The 24,808-nt window shown below is 43.1% G+C and overlaps 1 protein-coding gene across 1 annotated transcript in view; it reads right to left on the reverse strand.

Annotated features, from left to right (window-relative positions):
* Positions 1-22,491, reverse strand: part of srcin1a (SRC kinase signaling inhibitor 1a) — a 67,882-nt gene extending 45,391 nt beyond the window's left edge. The window contains exon 1 of the mRNA XM_068336318.1: positions 22,362-22,491. Coding sequence (XP_068192419.1) covers positions 22,362-22,491 — 130 coding nt within the window. The remainder of the gene's footprint in view (positions 1-22,361) is intronic.
* Between the last annotated feature and the right edge of the window lie 2,317 nt (positions 22,492-24,808).

Consider the following 24,808-nt stretch of genomic DNA (forward strand, 5'->3'; position numbering starts at 1 on the left):
CATTGAGCCGGGAGATGAGCGGCACACAGCAGTCCCTAGTGGGGCGCTGGAGTAATTGCTTGTTTCACCAGTCCCCAGAGCGTTTTGTAAGAAGTGGGCTAGAAGCTTGTCAAAACCCTGCAAAACATCAGTCCCACCTTCTGCCTCGCATCCTGTCATCCTCTGCCGAATGCCTTTTTAAGAGTACGGGAGAACGTCAGATGAGAGGTTACCTTCACTGTAGCATCTAGCTCGAGTGATGAATGGTCCTTGTGGATATAGCAGTTCTCTAATGACATTTTTATGAGTATTAAGAAGAAAAGGCAAAAGTCTTGATTCCAAGTCAACATTTTGCAAGTAGGTTATATGTCAAATACTGTTCCCCTCAGTAAATCATCTTTTTTAGCTTGTTTGTCCTTCAAACAGTTGGAGTGTTGTGGTAATAGTGTGCTACCATTATTCTATGTCCTTGTGCTTGTGAATGTCTCAGATGTTGCTGCACAACGCTGACCCTAGAAGACATAAAGAAATCAAATCCATTCATAAATTCTTCTCAAATTCTTTTGTAGCTTTTCTGAAAACTCCGTCTTTCGCTCTCTCTTTCTCTCTCTGTCTCTCTATCATTATATAAATACACATATACACACACACAGTGGAGGAAATAGCATTTGATCCCCCACCAGTTTCAAAAGTTTGCACACTGAAAATTAAACAGTCTTTTCTTTTGTAGCTTTATTTTAACAGTGAGGAGTAGAATATCAAAACAGAAAATCTAGAAAATTAAATGATATATTTTTTTAAAAATCTACATTTCATTGAGGGAAATAAGTATTTGATCCTCTACCAACCATGAGCAGCACTGACTCCCACAGACCACTGACATACTACTAATCTCAGTGAAGTCCTTACCTGCATGTTCCAAACTGTCACCTGTATAGAAAGCCACCTGCCCACAGACTCCATGACACTCCAACATCTCCACCATGAGCCAAAGAGCTGTCTAAAGATGTCAGGGACAAAACTGTTGGCCTACACAAGGCTATGAATGGGCTACAAACCATAAGTAAGAAGCTAAATGTCAAGGTGACAACTGCTGGTGCAATTATTCAGAAGTGGAAGACGTACAACATGACTGTCAGCTGAGCTAGATTGAGGGCTCCATGCAAGATATCTAGAAAGGTTAGAGATCAGCCTAAAACTACAAGGGGGGAGCTGGTTAATGATCTCAAGGCAGCTGAGACCACAGTCACCAAGAGAACCATTGGTAATACACTGAGAAGCAATGGTTTAAAATCCTGCAGTGTGCGCAAGGTCCCTCTGCTGAAGAAGGCTCAGGTCCAGGCGCCGCCTCACGTTTGTCAGTGAACACATTCATGACTCAGACAGAGACTGGGACAAGGTAATGTGGTCAGAGGAGATCAAAATCAAGCTCTTTGATCAACTTAACTCGACGTGTTTGGAGGAAGAGAAATGCTGACCATGACCCCAAGAACACCCCCAAGACACACCCCAAAGAACACCATCCCCACCGCAATGCTTGACGGTGGGGATGGTGTTCTTGGGGGCTGTCTCTCTTCCTTAATTGCAAAATTTTGGGTGACAATCTCTTTCCCTCCCCCAGGACACTGGAAATGGGTCGTGGATGGGTCTTCCAGCACGACAACGACCCAAAACATACAAGCAGGGAAACAAAACAGTGGTTCCACATGAAGCACATCAAGGTCATGGGACGGCCTATAACCGGTCTCCTGACCTTAACCCTACAGAAAATCTATAGAGAGCTGAAGCTTCGAAACACCAGCGTTATAACCTCCAATATTTGGAGAGGTTCTTTCTATTCACTTCATCTAATTTATTTATTTTTTTATATATTTTTTCCGTTACTGATAAAATGAAGCTACTGTAAAAGTTAGAGACTGTTCATTTTTTCTTAGTAATTTATTATATATATCAAGACAGTAAAGCCAGTAAAGGTCAGGTTAGCACAGACATCACCAGATTATGGTTTTACCAGGATCTCTGCACACGTGCCTGAAACTCATTTTTTGCTGGCCTTATGCCGACACCGAGTTCTCCTCCTCCTCCGTATCACGCTTCCACCCCTCTCTCCATCTCTCGTCTCCACCGGTGCTGCACAGGGATGAAGGGGCGGGGCAGCTGTAAAGATGGAGCGTGAGTTTCTATGGTGATCTACTGTAGCTGCACGGGGGAAGAGCAGCCAGTTGGCACGAAAGTGGGGGAGGAGATGACGAGTTAGACGTTAACAAGCTGTCATTACCGACACAACACAGCGCCCACCGCAACACACTAAAACAGCCAAGAGAAACCCCCCCCCCCCGACAAGGCCGCTGCTATAAACAGCAACAAAATAGACAAACGCTGTACTCACTCCACCCACAGAGGAGAAGCACAGACAGCAGGTCAGGCTTTGAACAATCAAATTGAATGCAATGAAAGGAAAACTCTACCTATATCTGTCTCTGCCTTAAACTGCAGTTTTTATTCGGTGAATGTTGGAGAAACTAAACGTTTTCTCGGTTTCAAATCCCAAAATGTTTCACTGCATGCAGCAGGATGGGGGGGGATCAAGGAAAAAAAAACTTTTTTCTTCACTTGCAGAAGTCAAATCAATCAAAACCAAAAAAAAAAAAAATTTGAGCGACGTCATCTGTATTCTGGTGCAGTTCGGATCGTTTCAAAATCTCATTCCAGTTGTGTTTTTTTTTTTTAGTTTTTGTATCAGATCAATAGCTGCTTGGCTTTGATGCAGGAACGGTAACCTTCCCTTGTTACCGATACTGATGCTGACGATTATGACACCAGGAGCAATCTGATTGGATGCTTAGGTCGACATCATGGTGCCAATTACATCCTTGAGACAGCTGCCTCTCTGAACACTCAGATAAAGTCTGACTAATGACGCTTCAGGAGCTTAATTAGCACTCCTGCGGCGGCCTATACGTCTCTAACAACGGAATATAAAGACCCATTTATCATAAATGGAGACATCAGGAAGTGTCTCTACTTCACCCATGGAGGAACCACTCCTTTCTTCCTGCCACCTATAGGCTGATTGAAAGTGAAACCTGACAATGAAGCGTTCTGCCCCAGAGCCCAGGAGCTCTTGGCATAGCAGCCGGTCGCTAATCCAGTAAGCACAAGCGCTGACTCACAGATAGCTGAGAGACGCAGAGAGATTGAGATTGACATAAAGAGAGACGGGAGACGGAGAGACAAAAGCGGCGACTGAAGAGGAGAGGCTAAGAATAGAAACGGATGACACTTAGGAAAAAAGGTGGGAATACAGACATTTGCATAAAAAGACTGGGAAAGACGAGACAAATCGATGGTTTGAGGTGAGTAAGAGTGTCGCGACTCATCAAATCCACAATCCAATTTTTTAAATATTGACAGCCGTGTTTTTGTTTGACTTTAAAGTCTTGGTTTTTGGACAAACAGGTTAGTTATTAATTGTCATCTTTTGCCAAGTTTCAAAAGTAAATTACGCAGTGGGGGGAAAAAAATGCCAAATGGGATCAGGAAACATATTAGATCAGCTCATTATTCGCGACACAAACGAAATTGTAATGAATCAAAAAGCAGTGAAGTAAAAACACTCAATTTAAAAGAAAATTCAACTACATGAGTTCAGTTTTCAAAAGGTTAAAGGTAATCGGAAATTTCTCGATAAAGAAAATGTTCCCAGTTAACTCGCTAACAAAACGACTCAACCGAGAGAGAAAAAGGGAGGAAGAGCGGAGAGAAGTGGGACAGGATATCATTTGTGGAAAAGTGAACAAGGTGAGAGGAAAAAAAACCAGAGAATTAAGGAATAAGTTGGTAATGAGGCCGGGGGGAGGAAGGGGTGACAGAAGAAGAGGGAACAGCGTGGTGGAAGCTGGCGTGCAAGGTGTGTTCCAAATCCATTTGTCATCCCGAGACTCCTCAGTGTGTGTGTGGTTATAAATAGTCTGAGGGGCGTGTGCTTGACAGGAGGGAGTCTGGAATTTGATGACAGGACATTAATCTCTCCAGAGAACTGGAATTCAGACAGATTGACAAACAGCACACTTCTTTTTTTTTTTAACAGTCAAAAATAAAATAAATAAAAAAGCATTTACATTCTTGCTGACTCCACTCTGTTGACCTGGGGGCAATTTGACCTCGACTGGCTGTTTCTAGGTTTTGGGGGGAGGAGGGTGGAGAAAAGATAAATCTGTCTTTACATTCTACTTGTCCTGACTTTCCTTTTGAATTCAAATCTTTGAGCTCTTCATGCATCACTAGACACCTTTGAGATATTTTCCAGTTGCTTCTTAAAAGCTTGTGAATGACTCCCTAACATCTCCAGGTTCTTAGTCTCTTAGCTCCGCTCTACTCTGGCTGCTTCTCTTCCTTACATCCCTTTTAGAACGCAAAACTCACTTGGCAACAAGAGAGTTTTGGTTTTTTTTAAATGAAAAACCTCTCTTGTTGCTCCTGTCTGAGTCCTGTCTGACATCTGCTTAGATCCTGTTCCTGACCTGCTGTTCCTCTCACCCTCTGGCCGGTTGCAGCAGATGTGCACCAACGCTCCATTTGCTTTCAGTCTGTAGATGGCGCCGCTAGCAACAGCTTTGTGCCCTGGTGTCACCACCTTACCTCCACCTCCCTCCATCATAAAACAAACCACTTCATGTTCCATGGATCGCATGACAGCAGATTGTCCCAAACCCACCGTGTCCTACGGCCCTCATACGCCCCCCCCCCCCCGTGACACTGACCCCAGCCAGGCCCTTTGGCCCTGCTAATCTGCCAATCACTGGGACATAAAGCTGCTGCTGAACGATGGGATTAAACGAAGGAAGCACAGACACACGACTCAATCATGACCCGAAGTCAAAAAATTAATAGCACAAGTTGCATTGAACTGACTGCTCGTTACTAATTATGGGTTTAATGATTCTCTCTGGTCCCTGAGTCCAGTCGCCACTTAGCCCGGTGATATCCGATTGCACCCGATAAATGACATAATCCAGAGATTAACGATTTACAATTTTCCCACATACAAACCACTAAAAGGTGTTTATAGCCCTGAAATCCTGACTGGTTGATGAGTCGACGTGTCCCTGGAGAGATGAGCTGAAGGTCTGTCCTTAAACTAGAGACCAAATACGAGTTCAGGTGTCCTTGAGAAAGAAAATTCATATTCAGTCGTGTTGCTCTGTCTCATAACATATCCCAGTTTCCATAAATACATTTAAAATGGTATTTTCACTCCAGTACATGGTGCATTTACATTATCGTTTAAACCTAACGGCATCATTAATGTCATTTTATGTGCGGTGCCTTCATTAAAAAGAACATTAGGCATTCAAGTACTGTCAAGTAATGAAAGTTTGAAAAGAAAAGACATTTAAGAAAAAGCCATCGTTGAAAGATTCAAGATGTGGCATAAGTGGTGAGAACATTTTCTCACAGTGACCTAATGCTATGTTCAGTGTTGTGTCAATGTGACTGCACAGGAAAAGGAATTATCAAAGGGAAAAATCACTTTGAGGTTAAGATGGAAGTCTCAGAAATAGTTCCACAGCCCTTCATCATCTTATCCCTCTTAACGGCCAATTTCCCCCCCCCACCCCCCACCCCCTCGCAGCATCACTTCCCTTCTCCACGGTCGTGACAAACGGCGCAGATCTGGAGCCTCAAGTTCAACCACTGCCCGAAGGGAAGCGAGTCTGAGCAAAGTTAAAATCAGTTCAGGTAAATTCTTCCTTGTCACCACACACGCAAAAAACCCCCCCACAAAAAAACATATACACAAGTATTTAGATGAGTTAAGCTCATTAATCAAACTACTACAAAATTATCTCATCAGAAGTCTGATTCATTGTTCTCTTCCTAATTCAACCAGCCGGAACAATTTTATATCATTATAGACGATAATAGTCTGACAATTCAAGTAATATGAAAACATTTGTTGAATTTTAATGCCCATTTTCTGAATAAATAAGTAATATTGTTCAAAGGGAAAAAAAAATACTGAAGGATTAATTAATAGTGAAAAGAATTGTCGACTTAAGAGATTTATCACCCAAACGGATTAACCTGAGAAAAACATTTGAACATTTAAAAAAGAATAATCAAACAAGCTTTATGAGATTTAGACAAAATCCTTCATCCATCCATCCATCCATCCATCCATCAATCCATCCATCCGTCCATCCATCCATCCTCTGTTAAAAAAAAAATTAAAATGCAATGCAGAAACTGCATCCATATCTGGATTACTTTCATGGACCAAAATCCATTCCTACACATAATTAAATCAAAACCCAACTTTTTTCGAAATACTTTGCAATCATGCAGCGAATGATCACACAACCTCCAAATCTAGTTGACAAGAGGTGAAAATACAACCAGTCAGGAGAATAAATGCTGGATAAAGAGATAATCTGCTTCTCCTTTAAGCACGACGGGGAATTATTTACTGTGAGCCGAAAAAAACAACACAGGTACAGAGTTTGTGGTAATGCGAGATAGCTGCACAAACCTCTATCTCACACACACACACACACACACCTCTGCCTACGTATTCACAATGTGTGTGTGCATCAACTCCACACGCATAAATCCAAGCATAAACAAAAGTGTCAACCGCTCACTTTTGATCTCCCACTGCTTATCCTCTTCCTGTCTCCAATGCTTTAAATTCACTTTATGAAGACAACAGTGAGTGGGTGTGTTTAGAGGAGGGGGTGAGGGAAGCCTTTAAGGTGTGTGTGTGTGTGTGGGGGGGTGCATCATTCCATGTTACTGCGCTGTGTGCCGCTCCATGAATGTACATTAATGGTCTGACTCGGTGAACCCTGCACCCCCTCGCTGACATTAAAACCCCAGAGGCATCCACGAGCATGAACACACACATTAACTCCACGCTCAGAGACGAGATCAAACTCAGGGCATGATGAATAAATAATGGTTTAAACTCTAGAGGCTCACTTGGCTAATTAAAGGAGGAAAAAAAAAAATTCTTCAAGAAATGCAACAACCTAGAAGACAAGAGGAGTAGTAAAATCATGGATCATCACACAGGCAATACACACAATACATGCATGCTCTCCACGCGCATACACACACTTTAATGTAGATACACACACGCATGTATAGGCACATCCTTATTTGCATTTCAGTGATGTAAAAAAAGAGAAAAGACAAGGGGGTTGGGGCAGAGATTCCATTGATTCAAAACCCTGTGGGCTATGAGAACTCCAGCAAACACACACGCGCACACACACACACACACACACACACATGCACTGCTTACTGTCATAATACTGTATGTGTTAGCATCACATCTCATCTCTGTCTCCTTCATGCACAGTTATCTTTGTCGCCCGTGGGGCAGAGTTGTCACCTGACAGCTCAAACGCACCCGCATTGGCGTCGCCGGGGTCAATAGAGTTTAGAGAATTATGAGGAGAAATCAGTCCACAGTGGCCCCAGCTGTCCAACGAACAACATCCCTACATCAGACGCTGTCGTTAAACATGAGCAGAGAGATGGAGAAAATAAAATGTGGCATGGTTTGGAAATAGGACTGGCAGAAATCCCTGCAGGGCTACGAAACAACCAGATCCAAATAAGGCTCGACAGAAGCCAACGAGTATCGACAGACGCAGCGCCGACAGAAAACATGTAAAATAAAAGGAGTAGCAGTAACTCGCTTAAAAAAAAAAAAAAAAAAACAACCCTCAGGATGAACAAGAAGCCAAGACAGAAGCCAGGCATGAATGAGGCTCCGCCGGGAGGTGCCTATGTCCTGGAGGCGATGCTCGGCGACCTTTGAACATGTAGATGCAGACGGCAGAGCTACGTGACCGATGACAACCCACAGTCACACCAATACGCAAATGCACAGACGCACACATGCACACAAGATCCCAGAGTTCTGCAGGTTAAAGCATTCAAGCAAACACACCAGGGAAAGGATGTGTGAGTTTGGGGGGGGACGAGGATTGGGACATGAAAAGTGCCCACCTGAGGGGTTCTCAGCATTCTCCATCTGTGCTCCTCTATCCCTCTTTTCTTTGGTATTGGTCATTCACTTCACCTCATCTCCAAATTCAATCCCCAGCTGTAACAACCTCACAGAGACACAGTCTTAAGCAGACTAGTGTGTAAGAATAAAAGAAATAAAAAAGAAATAAAATGAGAGAATGATGGGGAGGGACAAAATGATTATGAAAGAAGTGGTTTGGAAGAGGAAGATGTGAAGAAACAGCCAGAGAGAGAGAGAGAGAGAGGCGAGGCTGCCAGTTCAGACTTTCCTCTCCATCTGATTGCGTGTCCTTGGCTGTCTGTCTCGCAGGCTCTCTCTCTCCATTCTCCTCATTATGTCCATCTCAGTGGTTCTGCTACGCTAGCGGGGCAGCAGGGGGGAAAACATGGCCGACTGTGGCCGTCAAACACCTTTGCAGACCGGCCACCTCCTGTTGGCCGCAGGCTGCAGACCTGTGTGCACCGGCTGCAAGCTGAGGATCACGGATTAGGTAGGGGTGTGTGTGTGTGTGTGTGTGTGTGTGTGTGTGTGTGTTTCTATGTGTGTGTTTGGCTGCCAGAGCAGCAGATTACCGACGCTCCACTTGCACGGCCCACTTCATCCTTCTCCTCTGTCACCCCGGCAACACCTCCGCTCCTTGCCTGCTTCCCTTACTCCCATAGTCACCCCAGCCCCCCCCCCACTCCCTCCCCCAAACACCCCCACCCTTTTCTCCACCATTTGCCTCCACATCTCCTTTCCCAACTACCTTCTTTCCCTTTTCCAGACGCAACCTGAGAAAGTCTTTAAATTTAATTTCATCCATCTGTAAAATCTATAGCAGCGGCGCCAAACGGCACAACAGCCCACAGGAATTGTAGAGATTGTCGATCTCTGCATCTCAAGTCTCTCTAATGAAAAGAGCCCCCCCATCAAAGCGATGTATATATACACACACACACTTGTGCACCCCCCCCCGCTTAGGGCGTGTTTCCACGCTCACATCAGGATAGCCAATCAGAACACGGCCGGGGTGTGAGTGAGAGGAGCGGCGCAATAATTAACACCAGTGGGCCTCGGCTCACCGTGTCAACACCGGGCAGATCAGGATCCAACGCTGACCAAACAACCATGGATAAAATTAAAGGTTGGTGAAAGTAAAAGGCTGAGCTTTCTGCTATTCTCACACACACACACACACACACACACACACACACACACACACACACACACACACACACACACACACACACGTTTAATTAACTTGCTTCAATGTGGATCTGAACCTGAGAGCTCTTCATAAACAAGCACAGAGAGGTGAACGCAGCCCTGAAGGTGAAGACTCCCAACAGAGTGCATCATGGGGGAATGAAATCTCCGCAGTCTAAACACAATCTGCTTTCAGTGCGTGTGTGTGTGTGTGTGTGTGCATGCCTGACTGCATGTGTGTGTGTGTGTGACTAGGTTCACATCACACTACGTTAACTACACGCCTTTAACTGCATTCAACTGTTGCAACTTTGATGAGACAAATCTTTTATTGTTCACATGTAAATGATATGATTCAACTTAATTGACTTATTCATAATTTGCTCAGAAGTAATTAAAATGGAATGACTGATGTGGACTTGTTCTTTATTAAAAAGGCACCCAGCAGATTTGTAGTACGTTCGCCGCTGCTCATTGAAAAAATATTTTGTCTATCCCTGGAGTCTGATTCAAACGCTGAATGTGTGTCCTTCATCTAAAAATAAATATAAAAAAAAGATTAAGATCCTTTATTATTGACTTCACATTAGCCTATTATTCTGTTTCAAGCTGGATGATTATGAATTTGTGCTCTGGAGTGTGTGCTGATAGCAAAAAAAAAAAAAAAAAGCTACATGGATTTTGATATGGATATCAGTGCTCACTGTCCCATCACTGAACAATACATTATTCTATTGTCATAAAAATAAATGGCGATCTATAGTCTAACTGCTGCATGAGAATGTGTGACTGTAGCAGAACAAAAAGCAGTGGGTGACACACACACACACACACACACACTTGTCTTACGCAGTCGCACCTGCTGAGCGGTGCAAGGTTAACAATGGCCACATAGGGTTCCACAACTGAACTGCTGAGCGTGCAATTCCGTTCTCCACACACTTCTCACACATCCACACGTGCCCACATATCCATATCCTCTTGTGCACTCGTGTGTCCCTCAGTGTGCACGTGGTCAGCGTGGGATAAGCAACGCCCAGAAAGAGAGTGGTTATAAGCTAGAGGCCTGAGCTAATTCCTCGCAAGGGCGAAGAAGCGACGAAATAAATGAAACAAACAAAAAAAAAAAGCGTATCTTCTGCTTTTGAAAAACAACCCTCTACCCACCGAGCAATTTAGCACCTTCAAACACATAAAGATGAGATGTTAATGGCTGACTGTGTCCTCTTTGACCCTTTAATTATTCTGATTTGTGTACAAAGCAAGGGTGCTGTAATTGCATTTGCATCTCCACAGGTTTATTTAATGTTCCAGCAGAAGGGGGTGTCGGGGGGGGGGGGGGGTGGTGGTTGTGATTTGGCAAGCAGATAGGATAACTTCTTTTTGTCAACACTAAATGATCCAGTGTGTTTATGTGTGTGTGTGTGTGTGTGTGGCTGCGTAGCCGTAATAAATCATCTGGGATTTATCAGCTCAGTTACCACTAGTCAAACCCTTTGACGTGCAATTATGCTCCATCAGCAAATAAATGATGCCGCCATTACGGACCATAATTGGTCGTGGGACAAAGGATGCGATATATTGTCCATCTACTTGCAGCTATTTAACATTCATTCTTGTTCTATTCTGGTTGTGTTCCTGCAGAAATCCACTTGCCCCACGTTTGGCCCCACTTCCAATTCCCCCATTTCCTCTTCCTCTTCCTATGAACACGTCCCAGGAGAGGATCACTGATCCTGTTTCCCCACTTATCTTTAAAAAGGAAGGCATCTGGAAAAACAGGCTCCGTCTTTGCCACTCCCCCCCCCCCAATCACGTTCAATCATCGCCATGTTTATTCAGCTCTTTGCTCTTTTTAACATCCGCCCACCTCCCTATCTGCCCTCCTTCTGTCCCGCCCGGTTTCCTGTCCATTCTTAAAACTATCTCTTCTCTTAACCAGAGCCTCACTTATCGCAGGGCCGCATCTTTCCATTACTATCTCCTTGCAATTGCTTTCTTCCCTACCACCGGGCCTCTGCTTGACACCTTTTCCTCTCGCGTTTCCTCTGCCTTGAAATCGTTTTGTGCTTGGAGGACGCTGTGCAAATTACATGAGGTTAGAAAGAAACCTGTGCAACTATCCTCGGAAGATATATAATTACCCATCGCAGACAATGTAGGTTAGTCTGATGACATGGAATTATGTCAGGGTTTTAGGGATAGGCAGCGACTTACAAAGCCTTCTTCTATACACCTGTTTAGATAGCAGAACTCTAATGTGCAACCAAAAATAGCATGAAAAGGCAGTGTCACCAGTAAATAAAAGAGGATTGCATACAAAAGGGTCTTTGTCACTGAATTATTGTGTAATCATTGTGCAAAAATGGCTAATGAGTCACATTTGTGACTCGCTCAATGCGCAAACCCAAGAGAAGGGATTTTTCACACCAGCTTTCTTAATCTGAGTTCCTTCCAAGCAACACCAAACAGATTATTTATTGTTATTCATTCATTCATTTCTGTAACTGCGTATTTAGTGCAGGGTCATGGGGGGGGGGGTCTTGGTGGGAGGTGGGGGTTCAACATTCCCCAGTTTACCTGTACAGTGTGTTTTTGGTGGTGGGAAGACACTGGAGCACATGGAAGGAAGGAAACCAAGATGAAAAAGTTCCAATTCTAGTATAATCACATGATAATCTGAGAAATCTGATAAAACATCCAGATGCTGTAGATACATTAAACTGAATTTTTCAACAGTATGCAGTAAAGCTAATATTCAATAGCTTCGAAAAGTCAATATTGCCCACTTCAAACATCACATCCAGGCGTTCGATTTTACGTTTCCGACTCAACTGTCAGTCCAACAAAGGTCTCAAATCCAGATATTGGGGATAAAGTTAAGGCAGCTTAAGTAGGCATTAAATGGAGCCAAAGACGGCATGAAATAGGAGAGGGGAGGGTGATGGGTGTCTAGCTTTGGGCCAGATCAGCGTGTTGCCTAGAATCGGTGTCACACAGTAGCTAATTAAAGCTGCCTTGTTCCGGTTCAGCAACCTCTGTGCTGCCCGTCTTCAAACGGAGCGTCCCGAGACGAGAGACCGACAGGACGATGGAGGGAACGAAAGATCGCGATGACAACACAGCAAAATAAAGTGCGACCTTTTTTTCGGACCAGATCTACAGCCTGTCCCCCCCCTAAAAAAAGCGATAGAACATTGTGTGAAAAGGTGGCTGAACACCTGTCTCATTATGCCCTGTTTTGTTCAAGCGGGACAATTCTCTCCCCCGCCAGGCAGAGCTTTTCAAGAGATAAGAAAAAAGCCTGAAGGAAACGTCGAGGCGATAAGAGCCGGTATTAGAAAATGCAGACACTGACAAAATGGACGAAGAGCTAGACAGGAAGTGAACGGGGAAGAGGAGTTAGGAGAGCCGAGTCAGAGAGGATGAATGAATCTGCTGAGTAAATTGCTGCAAGATAATTATGATACTAAAGGCAAAGGATAGAAAGGCCTGCCCGGATCGTCTCATTTAAGACCACTTGAGTGTTGTTTAGGTAATCTTTCCTGACACACAGTCAAGTGTGTGTCAGAGTCATGAGGACGAACTCCGAACTCGTCTTTACTGCAACTATCGATAGTGTTATACGACATAAGAAGCCGTTAAACAGAAACGTCTAGCTTTTTCCTTCCATTCACTGCAACCTGGTCAAACTGCCTCACCTTAGGTTTATATGTGAGGAGCTGACAATTATAAAAGAAAAAGTGTAGAAATACTTTGGTGCAATCCATCTCTGACTGAGCCGACATGGAGTGAAGGCAGTGCACAAAATACAGAGAAGCTCAAATGGGTTTCCAGACGGTTATTTTTTTCTTCTTCTTCTTGAAGGCAGGGCAACAGAATGAACATCCATGACCTCCAACAACCTTCAACTTAAGCCATACACTCCTGTACCCAACACCATCGCTGTGTGGCCTTGGGTATGACCCCCTGACGCCACATTGCGTCCGTAAGCCGAGGACTCCTCCATGTCGACTCCAACATATTTTCCCGCAATCTCTTTTTTTTTTTTTAAATCCCTTTTCATCCTTGACAGCATCTCAGGTTCATACCCGCCCTCCCTTCCCTCATTGCCTCTCAAAGGATGCCGTAGAGGTGTTGTCGACGCCACTGTGGGCCACACTGCAGTAATCCAATGTTATAGGGGGTGCTATAACTCAGTTTAATGTGATCGGGAGCCCCCTCAGCCCCCCGCCTGCTGCACCTTGTGACAAACGACACGAGTCAGACATTCCATCAACGAGTCGACCGTGCCGAGAGCTGCGACGAGAACAACTTTTTTTTGTGTTCCAAATTCTTTTTCAAAGCTAACAATCATCCGCCGCGTGGGCGAGAGTCTGCTATCGCTGCAGCGTTAGCGCAGGATAATAACATTAACGTTAAACACCATCGGTCCGCCAGGAATCAGAAACAGACTTCAGAAGCGTGTTGGGATGTTAGCTTTGTAAAATATTACGACATGAGGCCGCATGTGAATCACAGTGCTGTCGGTTTATTCTAATCTCACTGGACAAGTCCCAACAGCTTCTCCTTCGAAAGAAGACATTCAGCTGCTGCCAATCACCGGTGGCTGTTATTAAAAACCAATGGTGGAAAAAAAAAAGTCTTTATCAGTATTGTTGTTATTACTGATATCCACACAAACAGCAGCTGTTAGGAGATTCAGAAAGTCGCTGTCTGAGAAGGAGCTTGTGGGTCTGACAGACATCAGAGGACGCTACAGACCAATCGTGACATTCAAAAGTATAGAAACACACAATGTATTTAGGGTAGTTTTAACAATATTCACCAAAAACTATCAATATTATTTCAGATTTGCACATTTTATGCAGATTTCCGCTTCCTTTTCATGTCTAAACACAACATATTCCATTGCTCAAGGACTCACCACCACTACCACCACACAAAGTTCTTTTGAGGTAGTGAAAAAAAAAAAGTTCTGCACCAACAGAGGGAGAGAACGGGGATGAAAATACTAATGAGCTGCTGATTATGCACTGGAGTTACTTTAAGTGAGTGAAAAACAAACTGTTAAATCAAAGAGAGTTTGCACCGCAAATAAAACCTTAAAAACAATATATTCAGAGTTTAGTGTGATTTCTTTATAAATTGCTTGCTGTTTTTTTTGGGGGGGGTTTTAACTGTAAAATAAACACTAATAACTTCCTGGATGTGATTCCAAAATGAACAATAAATATGCCGCGTAGAGAAAAAAAAGAGCCTCATTTTCTCAATAAAGGGGGGGGGGGAATCCAATAGCACTATTGTTTCAAAGGGTTCCAGACATAGACGGGTTTTATATTAATCATGTGGCTTTACTACGTCAGCAGCTCTGTGAGGCTGCCCTCTCAAGGTCTATCCATCAATCCTCCACCCCTAGTGATCGCCCAGCTCTGCGACGAAGAGGTCAAGTCTTCATCCTTCAGAACAGGAGCTAAATGCTTGACTACCCCCTTTTTCTGGGGACTTTTTTTTGGTCTTACGTTCTCAGGCAGGATGCTCTTATTTATCCCCTGATATTGATATTCATTCAGTCTTCTTCTTTGCTGGATGCCACAAGGCACAAAACTAACTTCACTGAGAAAGTTACATTGACAACTGTGTCAAAAATGCTGAAAAAGAATTAACAAACTATTAATTATGCAGATTTTAGTGCACAAATGACAAAAAAAAAATACCTCCACTCAAATTAGCATGATTAAAAAAAATAAAATAACCAAAAACTGGAGCACAGCACTCTTTGACGTCCTAAACAGCTTTTTAGAGACTCTTAGACAGTTTGCATGAGCCCCTGGCAAAGTAGACAAATTAGTATTCAGCAGCGGAGAACACAAAGAATCAGTCGGGTCTGAAGGATATCTGAAAGGAGTAAGGCCGGTCTTTCAACAAGATGCCGGGCAGGACTGTGTGACATATTGATCGGTTATTGGCTACGCTGTACTGCACTCTAGGCTCCATCACCGTCATGGCGAGATTCCGTCACTCCTTCTTTTTCAGATGTTAATTTGTGCTCCTCTGTGTCTTAACATTCTCTGCTAGGGCAATCATCACATTCAGAAGAGGTGATGGTGACAGCAGGAATTTTAATACACACAAACCAATGCCTTTGTTTGTGAGTATATGTGCTGATGCGACGCCCTCCATCTACCATCTCCAGCTCTTTTATAATGTCATACTTCAACAAATACACCCTGGCTTTTGCCTACACATTGATTTTCTATTTGCTGCCTTATGGTATTAATTTCCAGAAGAGCAAATGAGGATCTCTTCTTATTTAAGAGGCTTTCCGGCTTCAGAAAAAAGAAAATCTTTTTAACTTTTCTGCTCAACCTTATCAGTACAAATCCAGACGTCCTTGTTAGGAGAAAAAAAAACAAAAAAACAAGAAACAAGGACTCCCCAAACAAGATGGCACCAGAAGAGATTTTTATATTGTAAAAGTAAAGTTTTTTTGTTCAGTCTTTGTCTGAGCAGATGTTGATTTAGATAATCTGTGTGCTGAGAAAAGATGGCATCACTAATGATTCCACTAATTGGCTGCAGTTACAGACATCTGTATCAAACGGTACATTGAAATATCAGCGCTAATGAGATGCTTTATCTGGGAAAGTGTGAAATGTCATATTAGAGAGCATCGAGGTTATTGTACAGCAAGTCCAGAGGTCCATCGCCTAGACGCGTTTTCTAAATGTTAGCATGATGCTCACAGACATCAGCACAGACACAGACTTATAACTCATCCCTTCAAGGCAAACACGCATTCAAAGACTTGTCGTGACTTTTTTCACACGCTGCAGTGTCTAACAAGTTAAATTAAGTCGATGCTGAAGGAAATGATTTGGTGGTCAGTTTGTTTCTGCAGGCGGTCAGTGGTTGTGGACAGCTACGGATCTCTATCTGCTCTCCGGCGCTGGAGATGTCACGTTAATAACGCGGCGAAGCGCTCTGCCTTCCGACTCATTTATGATACTCAAAATGAAATTTAATCGCTGATTAAAACAGTTAACCTGTTTAAATTAAAATATTTGCCTCATAAGGTAGTTTTATTTCACTTTCAGTAGGACCAAGGACAGTGAGGAGTGAAGGTAGTGCTACGATTTTATCTCTTGTTTCAGTGTGCATTGGGCCCCATAAAAAAAACTGAAGTTTACAACGCCAGAGCAGCAGTCCAAGTCAAAAGAGACTCGCCACCAGGTTGAACAACTTTTGAACAAACTCTGAATGTCTGCTGGTGTTTAAATGCACAAACACACAGTTGAAAGCTCAACCACCAGTTGTGTTCACGATTCTACAGCTTATGAGGCCAGAAATTAGTGTTTTATGGAGGTTATTGGAGGGTTTATGCTCTGCTGAACAACACAGCCCTGGGTCTTCTGGGGGCTCTTGATGAAATGTAATTTGGGTTCTTCATTCCTGGCTCTGCATCAAACCATCCAGGCAACCACCAAATAGTGCATCTGCAAAAGCGTAGCGCTATGGAAGCAAAGCACTTGTTCAGAAAAATTCTGATTTGGCCACGAGATGACTTTAAATGAATTTAATATTGCATGACCCAAATTTGTTGTCTGAATCAACAAAAGCCCTGATCTATGATTAAATTAACTTGCTGCCTGCGAGTACAACCGTACGCCGGAGAATTCTGCAAAGCCTCAGCGCGGAGCACGGCATCAGTTGCAATTAATAATTGATAAAATTGTCGTGTTGCATATTTTCATGTGACAAAATGGACTAAATACAAAACACAGCGATGCCCCCTTGGGGAAAATTGTGTGCATCTTACACCAAAAGCCTTTACGGAGTCTTTAATGGCTGCCATATCACAGAATAGAGTTGAGGTTGAAGGAAAGGTTCACTGACCTTGATATTATGCCCACACCCTGGAGAGGCCAGGCTATTAGACCCAATAAGGTTCAAAGCTAAGCATTATTAATAATATTTCTGTCAAGTTGTTTATTTGTTAGAAGTGCCAGGCTGTAGAAAACTGCAAATTAATTGATAGGTGGAGATTCCCATGTTGTTTTTTTACATCTTAGGTCTCCATTTGCATGAGGATGAGGAACGTATTCGATATAAAATGTGGAATCGATACTGGCAGTAAGTCCGAGATGAAGCAGCGGAGTCACGACTGAGTAAGAAAAGGTCAGGTTGGAGACTCCCTGTTCAAACATTAGTTCTCAGTGCAGCAATTATCCAGGAGGGAAGAAACTGTTCCATGTTTGTAAATGTATATATACAATCAGTGACACACACACACACACACACACACACACACACACACATGCACACAAAAACACATCACAGCTATAACTGGGAGACCATTTTAGCTGTAAAGAACTATTGTGTGATTTTTACAGCTTCCATTTCAGTTCCAAATGAACAGCAACCAGACCCAACACCGATTCTAATGATTTAATCCTTAAATAAAAATGAACACAACTGTTTAAAGCAGCACATGCACACATGAAGCCTGACAACCTCTTATGACAGAACCATAAAGGAAAAGAAAGTGAGCTCTTCCCTCCCCTGTTAACAGGTGAGTACAAAACCCGTAATTCCTGGCCTCTGTCGAGGGAAATGTGTGGATTTATTACGTTAAGCCTCAAAGAGGAGTTCCCAGCCTTTACCTAAAACCCTGCTTCAGCCATAGTCTAAGCCTGGAATCGAGGAAATCATTTGCACAAGCCCAAAACCTTCATAGTGAGTCAGGACAGTTCAGTAGGAAACTGCTTTTTGTGTGTGTTATAAATAGTATTGGACTTAATAAAAAGCAATGGCCCTAGAAACATTTGTAAATGAACTCTGCAGTGCTTTTAACAGTAGATATCATGCGGAGCAGATCCTGAAATGTTTTTGTCTATTTAAAGCAGACAATAAGACAAGAAGAAATCATGACTCACACTAAATCCCTACGGAACCAGAATATATTAGCGAAAGATGGTTGTTTTTTGTTTTTTTTGTGCTTTCCTGGTATCACGACACTTTAATGTGAGCAAATCTAAAGCAGCTTTCAAGGTTCATCGCCTTCTACCTTGAGCAAGAAGGATTTTATGGACTCAGACATCGTCATCTATCCCAGTTAACCCACCTCTCTAATGCAGACAGTCTCCACAAACCCAATTGGTCACCATGGGACCGAGCTGCTCCCTGATAGGCTTGTTCATCTGACTGAATATCAAACAGGAGATCTGATTACCAGTCTTGGATGGAAGGTATTGCTGCTTAGGAAGCTGTGTTTTCACCTGGAGGTCTAAAATCCTACATATTCAAATCCAGTTCTTCAGATCACAGGAAAGCTTCTAAACTGTATTTGTCCTTTCTAGTTTTGCACATCATCGTGCAAAACTAGAAATAAACCAGAGAGCATGCAGGAGGAAGAGTAAAACATAAGACCTTTAACGGAATTTTTTTTTAAAAAATAAAAAATAATTAAAAGAGCAATTTGTAAATGTGAATGTGTGACAGGTGAAATTGATTTAAAAGGATTAATAACTGCAAAGGATGAAGAGGAGAATATCGGTTAGAGGCAGGGCTTCGTCTGGACCCCGACCCCTGTCATCTGTCTGCAGTCCAGAAATAGAAAGGGGGGCGCCTGCCCTTGCCGTCTCAGCATCACCATGATGACGCCCCATGCAGTGAACCTTACAGTCGGAGGACTGAGACAAATGAGAGGCTAGAGCCCCAAGACCCGGCTCCAAGAGTCCAACAGGAAAGAAAACCCAGACATCTCGCATTCGTCACCTTACTCACTTGTCTGGTGGAGTGTGAGCTCAGTGTGTGTGTGTGTGTGTGTGTGTGTGTGTGTGTGTGTGTGTGTGTGTGTGTGTGTGTGTGTGTGTGTCTTCTCCTCTACTTCCTTGGATGCAAAGTGTGAACATGTCAAAGGCAAGCAGCATCAGACACCCGTGGTGGTGGTGGTGGTGGTGGTGGGGGGGGGTAAACGTTCAATCCTGTTGCCATGCCAGGAGGAGTGCAGGACGAAATCACTCTGTCACCCCCCCCCCCCAATCAAACCCTCCCTCTTCACCCCCTCCCAGCACTTTCCAACTCTTGGCCTTTTGTGTGTCTGAGTGGTGATAATGGCAGACTGTCCGTCACGCAAAGTCTGACCCAGATTTGTTCGGATGAGGAAGAGGAGGAGGAGGATGGTGAGAAGGGGACGGGGGGACGGGACCAGAACATGTTCTGCAGCAGAGAATAAAGCCGAGGTGTCGTCTACACTAAATCTTCAACTTTGGTGGTGCTAGAGGACAAGCAATGGTGTATGAATAAGGAGGTTGTATTATCTGTATGGCATCAGTCATTAATGACTTGAAAAAATTTAAAACTTCCATCCAATCTGCAGCGAGGAACTGATAAAACAGATTTACTGAGTAACAGAGCTTGAATGTCTTCATCACATCTCCGCACATCCACCCCACCCCCCCCCACTCGCCTAGTAAAACATAACCAGCTCCCGCTAACAAATACAGACGTCATATAATTTTAAAAACGGGTTTAAACTTGTTAAACAGTCTGTTTTAGCGCTTTAGTTTTTAATGTGCCGGGATTTAAATGAATGAAAAACATCGGTCTGCATGTCGTAAAAAGATGGACAAAGAATCGGGGTCGATTTATTTCAGAACAATTAGGATGAACAAAGGTGGTGAACACTTTTAAGCAATGATACTGGCATATTGTTGCAAACATCACTACTTTTAGAAAGAATATCCATTTCCTTCATCCGTCATTAAGGTTTTTACAGATCTAAAAATCAAACAGATTTCAGTCTTTTTTTTTTTTTTTTTTTAATCACTTCAAAAACTAAAGAGTCTGCATGGAGGTAATTTCCACCCTCACTACACCTTCTATTTTAAAAGTAGAGGAAGGTCCTCATTCTAAAAAAAAAGATTAATATAACAGAAGTAGCTTCGATTCATCCCAAAATTTTATTTACCAGCAACCACATCATCCATTATTTCATAAGGCAGAATTTATTGTAAAAAACTGTTGTAAAGTGAGGTTTTTTTGGTTTTTTTGTGTCAGCGTTATTTTTCCCATCCTGCTTTGTGACATTTGTTTTTATGCTGGAGAATGGGAGAGCAGAGAAAGCTCAGTCGGGACGCTCTCTGCCACCGACCTCCTCTCTCCGTGTCCTTCACGTGTCCTTGCGTGACAAAAGAAAACTGCAGCACGCTCCTCCGTTCCAGTGGGAGGTATCACCGGGATCCCGATGTGTGGGAGAGGCTCCCCCATCCATGTGTCACTTATCTCAATCATACACACCGCTGCCATCCCTCCCACTGGTTCCCAATCCCTCTCCCTCCCTCTCTCTCTGCTGTCACCAGCAGAAACACATCACTCTTTCATTTCGCTCTGCCTTGCTTCCCTTTTGTTTTTCCTACAAAGGGACATTTCTCAGTCTGTCATCCAGATGATGTCTGACAGAGAATTGACACATTTATTGTCTAATTCCTCTCAAATCTTTTCCAGGAATCAGATTTTTCCAGAAAATAAATCCCGCCTTTGCATCATTTCCTTCATGCAAGTTGAAATTTTATCATTTAAAGTCACCTAAATGTCAGATGAGGCCAATATGTTAATATGAGGAACCTCATTTTCGTCTGTCGGGGTGCATCCTCTCGCATCAACCTTTTTCAGATACATTAATTACAATCAAATAAATAGATGCTAATAAATATTCAGGATTAATAATTTCTAATTGTCATAATCAGCATCTAAATAATCAGGCCTGTCACACACACACACACACACACACACACACACACCGGATCCTTTTCGTCTCAACTCGGAGCTGCAGAGAATCTCTCCTGATTGAGAACGCTATACCGCCAGAACTAATTAACATCATTTGATTGCCAAGATGGAAGTCATTACTGTCGTATTGTCGTGTGTGTGTGTGTATGTGTGTGTGTGTGTGTGTGTGTGTATGTGCGCACAATATGTTGAAAATATGTTATGTGTTATGTGCTATATGAGTGAGCTTTGTTCACATATATGAATATTCTGATCATTAAGAGGAGTGAAGCTGATGCTGATGCTGATCAGGCAGAGGAGGTGACTGTTAAGACAGGTTATAACACCAGACTTAGCTGTAATACTCCTTTCTTTTCTTAATCATTTTATAACCCGAGTGCACTCGGTTCTCTTTGTCACTCCTGGTGTGTGCATTTGACCTTTCTGCAGAATTACTTTTCCTCTGGGTTCATTTAATAAAAGCTCACCAAGACCATTTCTTCATCCTCACTCTTTATTATCTTAAATTCTAGGTGTGTTTTTTTTTTTTTTTTTGCCCCAGCAGTGACATTTGTTCATGACATTTTGTCTCCTTCCGTGCGCTAATGAAACTTTCTCCATTCATCGTTATGGTGGTGGAAGGAAGGATACACAAGAGCTCAGTTTAGCACACTTTACTCAAGTGTTTTTCTTCTTCGCTCCAAAGTCTGCTGAACATTTTTGAATTGGCTGCAGGCTAATTAGACTCCCTGTACAAGCCTGGTTTTTAAAAAAAAAAAAAAAAAAAAAGAGCACAAAAACAAGTTGAAAAGGGATAAAAATCTGCAAGATATACATCCAATTTCCCATCATCCATCAGCTGCGATGGTCAGTCATCGCCGCGAATCTCTACATCCGCCATTACTGAAACTGTTCTCACGGACGTCAAATGAGCATCATATCATGGATGGGTGTTCTGCCAGAGCACAAACAACAACATATTAACACAAACACACGGTATTGACAGAGACAGAAAAGGGGCACGTATTGAGGCAAACCAGGAGCCGAAACGGTTTCATACTGTTGTGTGAAATGTTCTCTGAGGCTCTACTTGGCAGACAAAGTAGGTCTAAATGATTTATGAGAAGCAACAAAGCTTGCTGGATGTTTGTTTAAGATAAATGCTACACAAAGCAAAAAACTGATGAAAAAAAAACAAGCCTGATGAAAAAAGATGAAATTTCCATCCTCTGAAAAAAAAAACCCCCACTTAGTTCCTCCCATTTGGAGTCTGCACAAACCCTGGGCACTGATGGAGCTTTTATGCAACAAAACAGATTTCTTCTACTTTCAAAAAGAATTGATTGGCATTGAATTTCAAGCGAGATGGATCCCTGCTTACCTCCTGGCGCAGGCTCCATATGTCCCAGCACCAACACCTGGCCGAGCGCCCGCCCATCAGATACAAACACCTGGTAGTCCTCGCCGAACGCCCCCTCCCCCTGCACTGCCAGCAAACACCCTCTATCCATGGGCTCAGCCTGCTCAGCAGAGTACTGCGATCAGGGATGGATCACAGTACTACACTGTACTGCGATCTACTGTACTCAAAGTGTGCAATACTGTCCTATGAAGGAGCATCACGCTTCAACGCTAATGAGACTCACTGCGGTTAGAATATAGGGGGGCCTGCAGAAAGTAGCTGACATGTTACGCAGTGAACACATATAATAGGAGAGCGAATAAGTGCATTCTTTACTCTTGTTTCACACGCACGCACACACACACACACACACACACACGCACGTCTTCACATACTCTCTTTCAGCATCTGCCCTCTTCATCAGGAGCGTGCTTATTCACAGTCAGGATTCGGAGACGAGCGCTCAGGGCTACAGAAGTACCCCCACCCCCCCTCACCCCAGCGTTCTCCCTTCACATCCCTTTTTATTTCTCCTTCTGAAAGGTTTCTGTGAAAAGGCCCCGGATAAAAGACCTCCCCTCAATGGGAGCGTGATTGCGGAGAAGCGCTGGAAGCCCAACATGCCATCAGAAATCGCTCCACCTTAAGAAGATGCTGTCCTCAGTTATGCATCACAGATAGGTTTGGTTTCTCTTTTTCTTGCAGGGGATTGATATTACAACGGCAGGCCGACAGGACTCTCAAACAGGAAATTACATAAATACGGACGTCACGGTATGGAGATGATAAATGTGAAGATCACACGCCGTGAGGAAAACACAATAAACTGATTTTCTAATCTGCTCCTTTAATACGAATAAAAAATAGAGACTGGAACCTAAAGCAGACCGGGTGATGGACACTAAGCTGATAAAACTGCCACAATGATGGGATGTACAGTCCAAAAAAAAAGAAAAAAGTCCAGAACCCCTGAGAGTAAAAATCTATATCCACATCTTTCTGTGCTGAGCAAAAACGCTCCTGACAAATCATGGGTCATTTTAGCTTTTTGTGGCCAAATGCCACCAGAGAAGCTGATTTTCGGAGCCAATGTAAAGGGCACCGTGATCTCCAGCTGGCCAGCTGTAAGGGTTCAGGCGCCGCACACTGTGTCTGGTATTTTTGGAATAGGGGCTGATAATGATGCGGCTTAGCAGAGATAACAAGCAAATCAGGAAATAAATTTGTCGGGGAAATTTCATTTCACTTCCTGTAATTGTTACATCTGCCGCCGAGGATATCACAGCTGTAACAAGGAGCTTCTCCTGCATTGCTGTTTCTCAATCAGAGCCTCGGCGGTGTGAGGTTATACATTTGAAAAAAAAAAGTGGTTTGAAGAAGTCCAGCTGTCTGAAATTTGAAAGGTTAAGAAATAAAAAAGAAAATATTAAAAACAAAGGATAAATTTCAGTCGTATAACATAATTCCATGCGAGCGCTAGTCCGTCTATGTCTTTATTATATTCATGGCACATCCCTTGTCTGCTCTTATAGTAAGTGAAGGCGCAAAATCAATAATGCAGAGTAGTGTTGCTGTAATTTAACCACAAAAAACCGTTGTTTCATTCAGCGTCAGGGAGAATACAAAAAGATGAAATCTGCCAGAGACGCTGCAGAGAAGATGATTAAAATCAATTAGGTGTGACTGGAATGAACTGACTGCTGTGCCGCATCTACGGCACGTGTGTTCCAGTCAGGAAACACGATGATGAATTATGTTTCCTTATGCCAGTGACTATAACTGTAAGGAACGAGCACTGAAACATCCAAAACCCCATTTCTGCAGGCGCACAAAATGGCTACAGCAAAAAAATAAAAAAATCAACGTCCAACTTTCCGAGAGACATTTAAACCTCATAATCCAGTAGATGAAATGCAAACAGGGCAGATATGTAGACACGAATCATAAACTTGTTCATATATTTGAGAGGAAACAGGAGGATTTGCAGCTCGATTCCGTCAAATGAGACGATCTCGTGTCTCACAGCCGAAATTAAAATTGCTTCATTTTTAGCTCGGGTCCAATTAAAGCGATTATATGTCAGAAGAGGAGGTGTAACACTGTGATTACAATAATGACAGTGAACAACCAGACGTGACCCTGTGTGAATGAGGCACAGGTGCGAAAGCTGTATACTCTGGCGGCTCCTTCAGCAGAGAATTTTGGACGCGGAGGAGTCCCAGGAAATGTTCACGTTTCAGGACTAAAGATGGGAAAATAAAAACCGACCCTTCAAACTCCCAGAAACAGAAAACTCACTTGATTTGAACGGGAGATGCGGGCGTCAGAGTCACCTCTTAATCGCTCTTTGGCTGATTTACAAGAGAAGTTGTGTGTTCTGACACCAGAACGATCCATTAAAGAAGTCTGTAGAGGTTAAACACGTC

The sequence above is a fragment of the Antennarius striatus genome, chromosome 16, assembly GCF_040054535.1.
Source record: "Antennarius striatus isolate MH-2024 chromosome 16, ASM4005453v1, whole genome shotgun sequence".
Classification (NCBI taxonomy): domain Eukaryota; kingdom Metazoa; phylum Chordata; class Actinopteri; order Lophiiformes; family Antennariidae; genus Antennarius; species Antennarius striatus.